This window comes from Perognathus longimembris, chromosome 1, assembly GCF_023159225.1.
Source record: "Perognathus longimembris pacificus isolate PPM17 chromosome 1, ASM2315922v1, whole genome shotgun sequence".
Lineage (NCBI taxonomy): Eukaryota > Metazoa > Chordata > Mammalia > Rodentia > Heteromyidae > Perognathus > Perognathus longimembris.
Window position 1 is genome coordinate 141,715,731 of NC_063161.1, and position 17,041 is coordinate 141,732,771.

The window sequence follows — 17,041 nt, forward strand, 5'->3', positions numbered from 1 at the left end:
ATTCCTGTCTGAGGACATCTCTGGGAAGTAACTTGTGCTCTTTCATTAGTTTCATATGAAGAAACTGAGGTTCAGACTAGTTAAGTAAAATGCTGAAGTTTTTTTTTTTTTCTCAAATTTTTATTTTCAAACTGACGTACAGAGAGTTTACAGTATCATACGTTGGGCATTGGATACATTTCTTGTACTGTTTGTTGCCTTGTCCCTCATGCCCCCCTCCCTCCCCCCCTTTCCCTCCCCCCCGCCCAGTTGTTCAGTTCACTTACACCAAACAGTTTTGCAAGTATTGCTTTTGTAGTTATTTCTCTTTTTTTACCCTGTGTCTCTCGAATTTGGTATTCCCTTTGAATTTCCTACTTCCAATACCAGTAACCACGGTTTCCAATATACTCAGATAAGATTACAGAGATAGTGTAGGTACAAACATAGGAGGGTGATACAAAACATCATCAATAATAGAAACTACACATATAATGCTGAAGTTTTTAATGGCTAAATTGTTCAGCCTACCTGGGGCACTCAAGGCAACAAACGCTGGGCTGGGTTGGCCAAGCCACCACTGGCCTCAAGTGTGGCCAGATCTGGACATAAACCTACCCGCCCTCAGCCGACTTGACGATTGAGGAGCCTGTAATTAAAGCACGTGGGTGAGGCAGCCCTCCCCTGTTGGAAATGCCCCGCTCCCCCCATGGAACCCAAGTATCATTCAAGCTGCAGCTGGAAGGCGCCCAGAACCCTCCGTGGCCACTGGCCACAGCCCGCACGTGTTGGGGCCCGCATTTTGCCAGAGGCCCTTCCACAGGCATCTGCTCCGCAGACGCCACCGCCGCGCTCTGCTGGGGCCTCAGCGCGCCAGTCGTGCGCCCCAGGATCGCCTGCGCCCCAGGTGCCCATTCTCGCGCGCGTCGCCTCCCCGCCTGGAGGCCGCGGGTCCCCCACACCCCAGGGGCGGAGCAAGGCGGCGAGACGTCAGGGCGGAGAACGAGCGCCTGCGAGCGCGCCCTCACGGCGGCTGCCCGCGGCCCACGTCCCCGGCTGGCGCGGCCAGCGGTGGCAGCGGCGACCGCGAGCTGCAGATCGCCCGTGGCGCTGGGGCGCAGCCGGGCGGCCGCGCGGGTGGGGGACAGAGGTCCCCGATCCAGCAGTGCGCACAGCTGTTCGTCCCGCTCTGCGGACAGACCCTAGGTGCTCCCCTCGGCTCTCCCCGGGTTCCACCTAAACCTCCCCGGGTGCCCATCCAGTTCTTTGGGTGACTACAGCGTGTTCTGTTTTTCTTTCTTCTTTCTCCTGCCTGTGTGCCCTTCTCCAGGATGGCAGAGGCGGAACTGCACAAGGAGAGGCTGCAAGCCATAGCAGTAAGTCCACTTTCATTTCATTCTCCTGCTCTATTGTCTGGGGGTGGATGGGAACCCCCAGGGTTCGGGACCAGCTTCATGCCAGCTTGATAGCTCGCAGGGTGAACGCCTGTCAGGGCTCAGCCGATTTTCCTAGAGTCGTCTGCAGACGAAACCCTCAGGGCGCACTTGGAACTGGGGATTTGAACATGCAAGGTGGGCTTAGAAATAAGATGCTTCCCGCTGGGCTGGGGCGACAGGCTAAACAGAGGCTGGGGAGGGAGCGCCTGGTGAAATATTATCTCCTGGTGGTCAGGGACGTGCTTCCTACCCCGAAGGAAGAGGAGGAGAGTGAAGGGGTGACCTGCATGGTGGCTGCTTTCCTCTGCAGAAGCCCTTAGCCTGTTGTTAAGTGGAAAACCAGGAGCCACATACACAGCCAGCCAGCCAGCCTCTGCATAGACAGAGCCTCCTCCCAGAGGTTGGGAGTGCTGCTTTTCCCTTCTCCATTTGATACTGACCATGGCTCTGGCACCAGCCACCACCCTGGGCTGAGTCCTGGGACTAATGTTCCAAGGGGCCTCTCTCTAAAAGGTGTAGATTAGTGGAAAACTCAGGTTCCCCATATAAATGAACAACCAGTTTTGGCAAAGTTCATATGCACTTTCAGAAAAGTGTACCCATGTGCATCTTGGGTACAAGAAAAAGAACTCTATGAGACTGCCTAGATTTGAGCAGTCTTGCCAGGGTTGCCAATGATCCACAGATGTGGTATTTTTACTGGAGCCACCACAGCTGGATTATATATTTCCTTTGCGGATGAGGGAATGATTACTGCTGCTATATGAAATAATAACAATTAAAAGAGAAGGTCTGTTAGCATGTGGGTGCAAAAGAAACTCCAGGCATTCTTCTGCCTAAGTACATTTGGACGGGGGTGTCCAGGAGTTCCCTGGAAATACTATAAATTTGTTGGAAAAATACTGCGTAATGTATTAGAAACAAATTATATGAAAGTGTTTGGCTTTTTTTTTAAGATTTTGAACAGATTCTTTATTGGGAAAATGCACACAGGCTTTTAAAACAAAAACAAGCATTTGATGTGGTCTTGGCAGATCTGGAAGCTCTTGAAGACTAGCTCTGGAGAGAGGAAGAAGGCTGTGTGTCAGACATGGTGACGGGCTATGGTTTGCCTCTGAGGTGATTTTTGAATGTGGCCCTTTGAGCCCGGGCAAGCTGTTCTTTTCTTTTCCTTTCCTAAGTGCATGTATAGTTTGATGTTTAATGCAGTTGTTCTTAGTTTCTCAAAGTTTAGCAACAAGGCAGTGGGGCAAGTATGTTATGAAATTGATAAGAATGGAGGTATTCAGCTGGTGGTGCCATGGAGCTGGTGGATGTTTTGTGTAAACTGAATAATTGGCTGTTTTAACCGTTGACCGAGTGTCTACTCCAGAGAATGCTCAGTTGCTCCCATGGGCTGCTGCTGACTGTTTCCAACAGTTGTCACATTTTCTGCCTTTGCATGACCAACTTCCCTGGATGCCTGAGGGACAGCTGGACCCCATGAAAGGACTTGCTTTCTGAACACCAAGCCAGTAGCAGCTCACACGGGGGCCATCCTTTCCAAGTGGGGTTGAGTCATCTCAGCAGAGGCCAAATTGATTTTCAAGGAAGATGTAGGGAATCTTTTGGCGTTCTCCTGATCAGTAGAGAAGACAATACTAACTCATTCCTCCTATTCAGTTGTAGGACTGAGCTTGGTCCTGTGGATCAGGGAATCACTGATGAGTCTGTGAATGGTATGACCTGAGTGGTTATACACTGTTGTTACCAGTTTGTGTTGACCTCAGTCAATGTGTGGAGAGGTGGGGGAGGAGGGTGGGAAGAAAAGGGCTGAAGGGAAAGGGAGGGAGACAGACAGATTAAGATGGAGATGGCCAGTACCTCATGCCTGTAATTCTAGCTACTCAGGAGGCTAAGATCCAAGGATTGGAGTTTGAAGCCAGCCCAAGCAGGAAAGTCCATGAGACCTTATCTCCAATAAACCACTCAAAAAAAAAAAAAAGCTGGAAGTGGCGCTGTGGCTCAAGTGGTAGAGCACTAGCCTTGAGCAAAAGAAGTTCAGGGACAACACCCAGGTCCAGAGTTCAAGCCCCAGGATGAGGAGTGGGCGGAGGGGGGGGGAGGGAGGGGGGAGAAAGAGAGAGAGAGAGAGAGAGAGAGAGAGAGAGAGAGAGAGAGAGAGAGAGAGAAAGAGAGAAGGCATCATGGTTTTATGCCATCTAGCAAATCCTAGCCACTTTCCTAGAGTTCTCAGGAATCCTAAGGAGCTCACAAGCCTTCTCCAGAACCCAGAGTGCCCATAGTCTCTCAGGAGATGTGAGGAAAAAAGAGAATGAGTCCCCACCCATTCACCTCCTTGGGCTTCCGAGTCTTCATTAGCCGGGAGTCTGGGCTTCAGTTTGCTCATCTACACAATGGGCTCATGAGTTCTGTCTCCTGGGCTGCCTGTGAGGATTGGTGGTGATGGAGGTGAAGTAGTTGTAACACAGTCGCCATTAGATTAGGGATACTCAAACAGAACCCTCACTTCTTGTCTATAGTGCTGCTTTTTTGAGTGGAGGGTAGAAGCAGCATTTCTGAAATAGAAAGCCTTATTTTTTCATTCCTGTCCTATGGACAGCCTTATTTTCCTTTCTGACTTGAGGCCAGGCCCCAACCAGTGTCACTTCCTCGGAAGTGGGATTATGACTTAAGGTATTTACAAGTGCCTCATTTGGCAGGTACCGCCAAGACCAAAAAATCAGTGTCCCTAAATTTCAGCTGTGAAATAGAAAACTTCACCTTTTGCTCAATGATTATTATTATTGATTTTGGTTTGGTGCCAGTACTGAAGCTTCCCCCCGCCCTTTAATTGCTAGTGTTTTACTACTTGAGTCATATCTCCACTTCTAACAATTTTCTGATCATTTGAGGAAAAGAGACTTAGGGACTTTTCTGCCCAGGCTGGCTTTGAACCAGGATCCTCACATCTCAGCCTCCTAAGTAGTTTAGGATTACAGGCATCAGCCACAGGCACCCAGCTTGCAGGATTAATTTTTGAAAGAACATATGTCCTGTGACACAAGATATTTGTCATATAATCATCTGCAGGATTTTCCTATCAAAGGAAATTAGAAGATTATCCAGAAATGACAGCTCCTTAATTGAATCTCCTCATTAGATGCAGAGATTAATCAATGACAAGATGGCTCTCATCTCATTTCCTGCCTTCCTCCCCCCCCAAAAAAAGTTCTCTCTAGAAGTTCTACGCTACAAACTGCCATCTCTAGGGATACTCTCCCAAAGCTGTGATTTAGAATACACAAAATGATTCTACAATACAGTGAGTGTGAATAAGGGTTCTTGGAAAGAATAATAGAAATTGCCATTTATTCCCTCTGGTACATGCAGCAAGGCACTACATGAAGTGGTTTAGGTGGTTGTTTTGTTTATTTCAGTCATGGAGGAAATAGAAAAGCTCTTATTACCATATGGTAGCAGACACTGTGCCTGTCAGCACTTACTTGTGGAATATATAAACCAACCTCAAGCTTTTGGGGAACACTTTCCCAAAGTGGAGACATTTCAGTGAATCTTGAAAATTGGCTAAAATGCACACTAACATCATGGTCTTCCTAATTACCAGGCAAGATTTATTTATTTATTTGTCATTAGTTTATTATTTACATGGAATAATGTAAGAAACAGAAAGCCAAAAGCATGAAGATATTAAACCAATAGTTTATCTTGCCAATAGCATAATAGCATAAACTCATTAACAGGTTGACATGCTTTTAACACACATTATCTCATTTAATCCTAACAACCAGTTCAGATGCTAGGCATTACTGTCTTGTCTAGAACTAGCTCAATGTTAAACAGTGCCAAGGTATGAACACATAGTGCAGACCACTAGAGACCATAATCTCTTATGCTGAAACACCACCAAGATGTCAGAGGCCCCTTTCCCTTTTCCCATGTACTGTGCAGGGGATCCTCAGCCTTCTTGTGAGCCCATGAGACACAGCAGACTGCCTGAATAGAACTGGGAAAACTTGAGAGCAGCCAGGAGGCCTACATCCTTGAGAGACTCTTCTAAGCCTTGGGTTCAGGGCTGAGTTACTAAATGAGTAACAGTTCTCTGAGGAAGTTGCTGTTGTGTCTCAGTGAAAACCGACTTTGGGGGAGGGTGTATTATGTCTACACAGCCAAGGAGAAGATAGTTTTCCTTGGGCATGAGTGAAAATACTGTTTGTCTTGGGTAAAAGCCCCAAGTACCACAGGGACAAGACTTCCAGCTAGCACTGGGGACCAGTAAGAATGGAATGAGTTTATTTGTGTGAAATATGAGATGTTCATCTACCCTACATTTCCTCTTTAAGGAAGTTGATCCTTTTATTTTTAAGAGCCTACTTGGTAGAACTATGGAAGCACTTCACAGTTTACACCATCCTTGAACATGCTGTTTTTATTCTGAGGTGTGTGGAACATATCTTATTGTTTGCACTTCACAGTGGAGCATCCAAAGGTATCCAGATCACACAGTGGGTTGTAGAAGAGTTATGTGAAGCCTCCCTTTCTCTTGACTCCCAACTCTTGAATTCATGGCACACCCAGCTTGGAAGATGGCCTCACCTAGGCAGGATCTACCACTGGGTCTTCCTGAGCTAAGATTCTCTGGCTGGTGGGAGGGGTGAGCTTAGGGGAGATACATGGCCCTGGATGTACCTCTATGGAATCTGTCCTTTTAGCATTTACCTCTTCAAAGTTTCACCCATAAAGTGCAGTTAGTGGGTTTATAGCTGTCAGTAGATCATGTTTTCCGTCCTGAGTAGTCCTGGGTATAGATTGGTGGCTTAGGCTGGCTATGCCCTTGGCTTTCTCCTCCCAAAATAATAAATCTGTTGGCTTTTCCTTATATTACTTTTTTCATGCCTCTCTAGGGTCCAGGGTTGACGTGGAGGCCAAAGGCCCTCATAGGCTATATACATGGCCTCCTGCCTATGAGAATGTTCCACACCATTGAGGTTTGCCTGCCTAAGATGGACAGTCATCTTTGCAACAACTTACATGTGACTTCAGCCTAGTGTTCCACTTCAGAGATCTGTCAGAGGGATGAGAGACCCAAACACAGCTCTGTCAAAACAAACACTGTGATTTGTATGCGCGCGCACACACACACACACACACACACACACATCCTATGATCTTGTGTCATATATATACAGCTGACAAAGAACTGAGAATGAACAGCCGACAAAGACTGGCTATATTCATCTGTTACCTGCTTCTATTGTAGACATATATGGGTGTAGCATCTGTTTCTAAAATTTCATATTAAGGCCTAAAAGGCAAACAAAAATCACTTTCTGGGGATATTGATACTGAGAAAAAGTTTATTCCAGCTAAGTTTACAGAGCCTTCAGTGGATAGGTGACACTTTTGTTTTGTTGTTTTTCTTTTGCCGGTTGTGGAGCTTGAACTTAGGGCCTGAGCACTGTTCCTGGCTTCTTTTTGCTCAAGGCTAGCACTCTCTACCACTTGAGCCACAGTGACACTTCTGGCTTTTTCCATATATGTAGTCCTGGGAAATTGAACCCAGGGCTTCATGTATGAGAGGCAAGTACTCTACCACTAGGCCATATTCCCAACCCCAGTAGGTGACACTTTTAAACCTCTCAGATATATTACTGGGTCTAAGAGTGCCAAAGCAACCTCACACAAGTGTGTGTAAGGGTCATGCAACTCTCTGGCCAATTAATTATATTTCTACATAGTTCAGGATTTAGCCTTTTAGGACAAAGAGCACATACTCTGGCAAATTTTTAAAGCACCCTGAGAAATACAGCAGTTATAATTTTTTAAGTAGTCATTATATACTCAATGGCACCAAAGGCTCACACCTATAATCTCTGCTGCCCAGGAGGCTAAGATTTGAGGATTGTGGTTTGAAGCTAGCCTAGGCAGGAAAGTCTGAGCTACCTGTCTCCAAATAACCAGCAAAAAGCTAGACGCAGAGTTGTGGCTCAAGTGATAGAGCATAAGCCTTGAAAAAAATCTCAAGGACAGTGCCCCAGGGACTTGAGTTTAAGCTCCAAGAATGACCCACATGCACACACTCATGCATACACACACACACACACACACACACACACACACACATACAGACACACAGACACAGACACACACACCACACACCATTATATAAAAAGCCAAGCAAAGGTAGTTGTAAATTTTATGATTGTCAATATCTAAAGGAAAACCAGGGTTCAGTAAAGGGTTTACATTTGTATATGGACGATCCAATACTTTGGGGATCCCTGCTGTTGGTCCTTTGAACTACACATTTCATCACTGCTCCCTTTGGGGGATGTTGATCAACTTGTTTGGCAGTATGAGCTGGTCATGTTCCATGACCTTGCTGAGACAGTAACTGGGTATGATGCACAAGAACAGTGGTTCTGAGGCTATAAGTAGTTGTACAGTCTGGTGGGGATAATTAGTACCATTGGGGGGAAGGGTGCAGGTCACAGAACTTTGAGGCTCAAGTCCTTTTCACTAACATTTGTATGATGTTATTGTTCCTCAGTTTCTTCATCTGTAATATGAGTATGGTGACAATGTCCACTACATGGAATTGTTGTGAGTGTTATCTGAGAGATTTCATGGGACCTGATCAGAGCAGGTATATAGTAAACAATCACAGAAGGTTTCTATTTATAATAAGCAACCAACAGCTCATAACTCATGCATCTTTAAATAGAAAACAGACACAAAAGGAGTAAGGCTAATTCTGTTAGCCTCAATATTTTTGCCAAATTAGGAAATTTCAGAGGAACATAGTATCTATAGAGATTTTTCAGTGTATGAAGATAGTAATAATTATGAGGAGGAAAAGGAGCAGGAAGAAGGTCTTTTGCAGTGGCCCAGGAATTGAAAACAATAGATTCCAGGGGTCAGTATGCATCTTAAATGAGGGACACAGGCTGAGGGAAAAATTGAAGCCCTGGAGAGAAGATGCTACTTCTCCATTAATTTATTCCATGTGAAAACATGGTGCCTGTTTCACTATATCAACTCACTTTTAAGAGAAGCCAGAAGTCTGAATTTTTAAATGTAAGATCTCACAATTAGTTTTAAAACTTTCAAAAGATTTGTGGGAAAGAAAGAAAGAGAGGGGGGAAGAGAGAAACGGAGAGGAAGGCAGGAAGGAAGGGAGAGAAGGAGGAGGGAGAAAGAGAGAAATAAAGGAAGGAAGAAATAGAGAAAGAAATAGAGGAAGAAAGAAGGAAGGAAATAAATAGAGAAAAAAATAGAGAAAGAAGGAAAGACAAAGCCTTTAGGGGACAGAAATCAGAGATGTGGCTCAGATGGTAGAACACCAGCCAGGGAGCAAAAACATCATATACTGAATTCTGGTCTTGGACAGAAAATAAGTACATAAAGATTTGTGGTCATGCTCCATATCTTTTGGATCCATAGATGGACATATTTTGACCTTTAGATACAAGTAAAGCTGTGAACCTTACAATGTACTTGCCATGTGTGTTGAAGTATTGACTTTCATGAGGATTCTGTGAAATGGTCCTCCGGGCATCCCCCAGGTCAGTGTTGCAGAATCAGCTTGCATTTTCTCCTGGGATTTGTGAGTTTAGCATCCACATGTTTGCATTATGGGAAAAGTAATGCTTTTTACAATATGTTGACACCCTTAAAATTAACAATATTACTGGAAATTCAGAATGCTCATATATACATAGATTATTGCTTTCTAAATTAATAGAAGACTGTAACAGACAATCAATTACATGAGATGGGAAGTTCCTATTATGATAGGAACAGTACTGGGTTTTAAAGTTAGGGAAGTAAGCTGGCCAAGGAAATGATCTACTACTTGAGCCATACCCCTAGCCCTTTTGTTTTAGTTTTTTTTTAATAGAGTCTTGCATTTATACCCAACCTGGCCTGGACTGCAGTCCCTGTTTACATTTCTCATGTAGTAAGAATAACAGACACATGCTACTGCCCCCAGCCTTTTATTAGTTGAGGTGGGATCTTGTGTACTTTTTGCCTGGTCTGGACTCAAACTACAGTCATCCCAATGCCTGCCTCCACTTTAGCTAGGATTACAAGTATGAGCCACTGAACACAAACTTTTTTTTTTTTTTTTGCCAGTCCTGGGCCTTGGACTCAGGGTCTGAGCACTGTCCCTGGCTTCTTTTTGCTTAAGGCTAGCACTCTGCCACTTGAGCCACAGTGCCACTTCTGGCCATTTTCTGTTTATGTGGTGCTGGGGAATCGAACCCAGGGCTTCATGTATACGAGGCAAGTGCTTTTGCCACTAGGCCATATTCCCAGCCCCTGAACACAAACTTTTAAAGATTACCTTGTGGGCTTTTAAAACACAGACTGTTGTTCCACCCTCCCACAGTTTACTCTCACTCATAAGACTGCTGAAGGGACCTGATAATCAGCATTTCTGTTAAGTTCCCATATGATGCAGTTCCTAGCTGCAGCTGACATTATAGGAAATACACTTTAATAACCACTAATGAAATGATAGGCGATCAATAACAGAGATTTCCTGAGTCTCGATAAGTGTCACATGCTCATTGTCACATGCCCAGGAATTTATTTTATTATTTTTTTTGCTAGTCCTGGGGCATGAACTCAGGGCCTGAGCACTGTCCCTGGCTTCTGTTTGCTCAAGGCACTCTACCACTTGTGCCTCAGCGCCACTTCTGGCTTTTTCTATATATGTGGTGCTAAGGAATTGAACCGAGGGCTTCATGTATGAGAGGCAAGCACTCTACCACTAGGCCATATTCCCAGCCCCCTGCCCAGGAATTTATGTGGTTTTTATACTTTGAAGAAGTGAAATAGAAAAAAAGACCAAATTCAGTCTTATTAAGCAAGAACCAGACCCACTGGGCTGGGGATATGGCCTAGTGGCAAGAGTGCTTGCCACGTATACATGAAGCCCTGGGTTCAATTCCCCAGCACCACATATATAAGCAAGAACCTAAGACACAACCTTTTGAAAGTGATGTCCTGGTATTCTCACATTGGGTGATGGATTAAGAAGTCTTTGGTTGCTTGGCATAGGTGGCTCATGCCTGTAATCTGAGCTATTCAGGAAGCTGAGATATGAGGATAGGGTTCAAACCCAGCCTACGTGAGAAAGTCCAGGAGACTCTTATCTCCAATTAGCCACCAGAAAACCAGAAGTGGAACTGTGGCTCAAAGCCTTGGGAACAAAAGCTCAGGGACAGTTCCCAGGCCATGAGTTGAAGCTCCACAACTGACAAAAAAAAAAAAAAAAACAGAAGTTTTTGGTCACTGGTGGCTCTGCCTATAATCCTAGCACTCAGAAGGCTGAGATCTGAGGATCTCAGTTCAAGCCCAGCCCTGGCAGGAAGGTCTCTCAGACTCTTATCCCCCTAACAATAAAAAAAACCCTGTAGCTTAAGTGGTAGAATGCTAGCTTTGATCAAAAAAGCTTAGGGACAGTGCCCAGGCATTGAGTTCAACCTCCAGGATCAGCACCAAAAAAAAAAAAAAAAAAAGAAAAAGAAAAGAAAAGAAAAAAGAGAGAAAGTCTTTGTCTTGACTATTTGCTGCTTTTATCTGTCTCAGTAAAGTGAAATCTCTGTATGTTGGTCATTTGAAGACATCTGTTCAGAGAATTTCCTGGGATTGGCCAAGCAAGTTGGGAACAGCTATGCACTACAAAATTCTCTTGGGGAGAATTTAGGGGGTAACTCACTGAGATCTGATGCATATAAAAGGATATATCCAGTAGTATGGAGGGTGGTGAGGGTTTGGGCAAGATTTGCCATGTTCTCATGGTGCTATAGATGGAGAAATCCCATCATAAGTAAGCAAATGCAGTCTCATGGGACCTTCTCAGCCTACAGGTGCTTGCTGATGGGAAGAATGGCTACTTCTCACCTGGGCAACTCTAGTAGGATGACAGGATGAGCAGCAACTGATGTTTGTCTGCTTCCTGGTAGTTCAGGAGTCTCCTAAGCCCATCTGTGTGTGTACAAGACTGGCTTGTTTATTGACGTATTGAAGAAGACTTTATTCTCCTAAGGATGCCTCCAGGCTTCCTTATTTGTAGCATCCATTGTTTGAGCCAACCCTTCATTTTTGGAAGGATTCAGCCTCATGCAGTCTCTTGTTTGTCTTATAACACAAAGCACAGAGGCTGTACTATGTGGATGAGGTCTAAGAGGACAAGGACAGACTATGCGTGGTGGACCACTCAGAACAGGGTACTTTGTTGAGGCAAGGTTGTTCATGAGCTCTGGAGTTGGGAGAATATCATCCAGCTGAGACCTATTTGTGATAGAAAATGCCAATAGCAGCAGAGGTTGGTGTGGGGCAATGCATGTGTTCTTGGTTAATTATTATCTCAGTATTTTTCAATAGTCTCATGTTGAGTTAAAATGTTCATAAGGAGATGATTAAACACAAACACCAAGAATGAAAGAGACAGACAGATAAAACGATAGCTTATTTGTACATGCTTGAACGTATATTAAAAATACCTCAGAGCCAGGTGCCAGTGTTCAATTCTGTACTCCTAGCTACTTACAAGGCTGAGATCTGAGGATCCCAGTTTGAAGCCAGGCCAGGCAGGAAAGATCATGAGATGTTTATCTTCAGCTAACCAGCAGAAAGCTGGAAGTAGAGCTATGGCTCAGATGGTTAAGTGCCAGCCTTAAGCAAAAAGCTAAGGGACATCATCCAGGCCCTGAGCCCAAGCCCTAGTACTGAGACACACACACACACACACACACACACACACACACACACACACACACACACACACACACACTTTGGTTTAGTCTTTTACCCTAGTATGATTCTGTGGCTTTGTATGAGCCTAGCAGAAAGAAAGCATTGGGAAGCTGATAGTTTTCCTCTGCATAACATGGAGGGAGAAAGAAAAGCCTTTTGAGCCCCAAGATTAAAGCCTCAACTATAGATGAAAAGGCCCTGGGCCAGACCATAGAGCTCATCCTTCTATCATTTCCTCTGTGGCAGGGATTTTATTACCCAGTGGGCTTCGAGGATCTAACAGCCTGTACACCACCAGATATCTTCAAGACATTTGTAAAACTTGCCCTTTTTTCTCCTGAAAAATAAAAAGGCATTTTAAACTGGTTTACTTATTATTCTAAGTGGGTGGGATGTTTCCCCTCCTCTACTAAATTATAACCAGTCATCTTAAGTATTCTTTTTATTTTTAAATTCAAGACTGAAACTTAAAACTTTGAGGGTTACCAAAAAAACGTTCTTCTTAAGAGAGAAACATATGTTTGAAAACTTAACCCCTTGGGCAGTAGGCAGAATATTTTCTTTCTCTGAGTTCCAGTGCTAATGTTAACAACTTTGAAGCCAATAAATACCAGGCAGGGCTTCAGGATTTGGTTAACTGTGATAATGTGCAGGTCTTCCACGTGATAGGAGTAAGGCCAGGACTTAGGGAAAGTGGCTGTTGGCTAAGTTTCTAGGAGTCTGTCTAGCAGCTGCTCCCAGGATCCTGATTGTTCTGAAACAAAATGGCTATGTAGGCTTGTCTTGTCATCATGGGCTGAAAGCTACCTCTAATGGAATGAGAATTGCTTAACAATTCCTGGTCCCAGTGGAACTGTGAAACACAGCTGACAAGTTCAAGTCTATTCTCCCACAGGTAATCCTTGAGGAGGTGCTTATACAGGTGAGCAAAAACCCAGTCTCGAATTGTAATGCCCCCACCATCTGTACACTTTACTTTTCTTGGCCTTGAAATCTGAGCATATGTGTTCAAATCCGGTGCTGTTAATGAAATGAAGCATGAAGTCCAGAACAGTAGCAATAGACAAGGATGTGATTGGTGCAGATGAGAGGCTAGATATAGAATACATTTCCTAATGCTTCTAATAAACTAGAAATAAGGATCCAGAGTTCTGGTCATTCTCCATCTTTATTCACAGTGAGAATGAAAGATATCAGCGCAGGATCAACCAGGCTTGGCAATTGAGGGTCCTTTTCCAGGCCTCCCCAAGCAAAGTAGACCATTTCCCCTGAAGGAGACAGGTACCCTTAGGGGACTAAAAGCTGAGCAAACCATTGTCCTTGCCTTGCTCCTTTGGGGGAATATGGAGGGAAGGGTATCTCGGTGCCTGTGAGTGCCCACGCATAGATTCCCTTTGGAGTACCTTCCATTAGGGTAAAACTCCAGATATGCACAGGTTACAGGTTGACCTAGCTGAGCTCTGGGGACTGTGGTAGGTAAGAGACTAAGCTCCTGGGGGTAGCGGGGGGGGGCATTCCCAACTCCAACTGGTTGGCACTTTGTACAAACACAAGCCCTGAGTCTTACACTCTTTCAAGAGAACTTGGGAAACCAGCTTTTGAAAGAAATCTATTGCTGCTTAAATGTTCACAACGCTTTAAACACTGTGGGGGCCAAACCAAACACCAGGAGATTTTTAAGGAGATTTTAAACACACTGTGGGCTAGATTCATTCTCTTCCTCAGCCCCTAGCCTGGGGCACCACTTTTCCACTTGTGCTTTTCATCCAGTATTTTGATTGTAAAGGCAATAGTGTGTGGGATGGGGGTGGGGAGGTGTTATAGTCTGGACCTATGTGAGATGTACATACTTTCGCACTTAGATTTGTTGGGCAGATTGGTGCAATAGACCTACTGGAAGCTCATTTGTCATAGAAATGAGGACACTCTAGGATCTGAACCTTATAAGATAGTGGTAGGCCAAGGTCAAATTCAAGTTTACTGCTCCGATCTGTTCCTTTTCCAGCATGCTGTGGGAACTCAGGATTCTTCTGTAAAAAGTAAAAATTGTGTATACTCTGTAAAAAAAATCAATTTTGACATCAATGTTTTCATGTCTTAATTTGAACACATGTAGGCTTATTTTAGCCTCCAGCACAATCAGGAGACAGAACAGTTCCTTTCTTTCCAAGATTCCCTAGGAAGCATTGTTTTATAAACTGTCAAATATAAGTAGTTCACTTTGAAGGTTCTAGATGTTATGTTGGGGTATGAGGGTTGACCAAAGCAAGAAACTGGGGTTCCAGCCACTTGGTAGAAAACTGAGTCATCACAAGTACCCTCTGTATCTGTATAATAGGGTTTTGCTTCTTCCCAGCAAATACCTAAATGCCTTCCCCTTCTCCTTCCTTCTTCTCCAGCCTTGCTCATTCACTAGGGCTGACACATTTACCTTTTAAGACATTGGCCTAACTGTTGCATGGGACATACAGTAAAAATGATTTGTTGTTTATCCAAAATGCTTGTTGGGTCATTCTTTATTTTAAAGTTCAGAATCTACTTCTGAGTCTGTGTTTTTATACTTTTTGTCATAAGTGAAAATACCATTTAATTTTAGATAGTATGTTTTGTAGGGCATGTATTGGGAGTATAAGAAGAATACCTCCTTAGTATTGAAATTGTGTTTTTAACAAATATTTTGATGGGAGGGGGACAATGGGGCAGAATGAAGGAAGGGATGACATTGATCAAGAAGCACTGTACTCATAACTGACTTAAGGAATCATAATCTCAGGGTACAAGTATTTAATAATAATAAAAATAAAAACAAGGCTGGGAATATGGCCTAGTGGTAAAGTGTTCACTTCATATACATGAAGCCCTGGGTTCGATTCCTCAGCACCACATATATAGAAAAAATCCAGAAGTGGCGCTGTGGCTCAAGTGTTAGAGTGCTAGCCTTGAGCAAAAAGAAGCCAGGGACAGTGCTCAGGCCCTGAGTCCACGCCCTAAGACTGGCAACAAAACCAAAAAATAAATAAATAAAAATAAATAAATGAAAAGAAAGAGAAATGTTTTGTAGGGGCAGCATATTTAGCACATGTTTTTAATCCCACTTACTCAGGAGGTGGAGAGAGGAAATTTCAGTCCAAATCTGACCCAGGCAAAAGTTTAAGATCCTCAAGTAAAATCAGAAGAAATGGGAATATGATCTAAATGGTGGATTTCTTACCTAGCAAGTAGGAAGTCCTAAATTCACTGCTCAGTATCATAAAGGAGAGAAGAGGAAGAAGAGGAAGATGGAGGAAGGATGAGAAGGAAGGGAGAGGGAGGAACAGAAGAGGAAAGGAGTAAACAAATGAAATATTTTGTGGCCAACTAGTCATAATCTTTCTGAGAACAAGAAGTGGTCTGTACTTGAGGAGAGAAGACAATTAGATTTGAGAAATTAGTGCATTTCTTGGCTCTTCTTCACTGCTCTTTTCTGGCTCAACATTTGAATAATATAAAACTGCGAAGACTAAACAAGAATACTGCTCACACTGAGTGAGTTTAAAAATAACATTGCTGGTCTTCAGCCAGCCATAGATCCTACACTGCATTGAGCAAGATGGTGCCCTTGTGTGTGTGATGACGAGTTACACGGTGGTTATAGCAAACCATTGCCAGTCTGGATATTTTGGTAGAGAGCAGTGTGATAGTTGACTTATTTGTTCATTTTTTTTTTCATTCACTTGTTTTGCTATTGTGATCATAATGAGACAAGAAGGAAAATCAGCTTTAGACAGCAGTTTGGGAATGAAGAATGAGAGATTGCAATTTCTAACTTAGATGGTGGGGGTAGGGGGATAAACCATTGTCCATGGGCCAGATTTGGTCAGAAGCCTCTTTTTAAAAAAGTTTTGTTTTGTGTTTATTTATATACATACTGTGTATACATCTCACACATTTTTTTGGATAGTGTCCTCAAGTGTGCATTTTATTTTTTCTCTTTATTTTTATTATTTTTTTTTACAGTTTCATACGTTAGGCCATGGGTACATTTCTTGTACTATTTGTTACCTTCTCCCTCATTCCCCCCTCCCCCCTCCCCCTTTCCCTCTCCCCCCATGGGTTGTTCAGTTGGTTTACACCAAATGGTTTTGCAAGTATTGCTTTTGGAGTCCTTTGTCTTTTTATCCTTTGTCTCTCGATTTTGATATTCCCTTTCACTTCCCTAGTTCTAATACCAGTACATACAGTATCCAGGGTACTCAGATGAGATACAGTGATAGCGCGGGTGAGAAGCCTCGTTTTATATGGACTGTGAACAGTGCATTATTTTCACATTCTCAAATGATTTTTTATAAAATTCTTTAAAGACTATTTCATAGTATGGCATTACTGGGTCACCCTTGTAATCCTAATAGCCACTCCCGGGGATGGGTGGGGGTGAGGCTCAGGTCTGAGGATTATGTTTGAAGCCAGTCTGGGTCTGGAAGTCTGTGTGAGACTCTTATCTTCAATTAACCAGCAAAAAGCTAGAAGTGGAGCTGTGGCTCAAGTGGTAGAGCACCATCCTTGAGCTAGAAAAGCTAAAGGATAGCACACATGTCCTGAATTCAAGCCCCAGTACAGGCACATAAAATAAATAAAGAGTATTTCATGGAACATGGGAATTATCTGAAATTTAGACTCTGGTGTCACTGCCCTATCTATTTCTGGGTGGTCTGTGGGTGAGTTTGTGGAGACCAGCAGTGGCAAATGTGGGGAGCAGCCAGGGGTGAGTCGATGCAGCACAGGCCATTATACCTGCACAACCTCAAATATTTACTCTTCAACCATTTACAGAAAAACTTTGCCAACTCTGTACTACACATCTGTGGCTATATTTGAAATTA

The 17,041-nt window shown here is 43.7% G+C and overlaps 1 protein-coding gene across 1 annotated transcript in view; it reads left to right on the forward strand.

Moving 5' to 3' along the window:
* Positions 1–863: 863 nt before the first annotated feature.
* Palm2akap2 (PALM2 and AKAP2 fusion) overlaps positions 864–17,041 on the forward strand; it is a 287,889-nt gene continuing 271,711 nt past the window's right edge. The window contains 2 exon segments of the mRNA XM_048338798.1: positions 864–886; positions 1,310–1,355. Coding sequence (XP_048194755.1) covers positions 1,311–1,355 — 45 coding nt within the window. The 5' untranslated portion in view covers positions 864–886; position 1,310.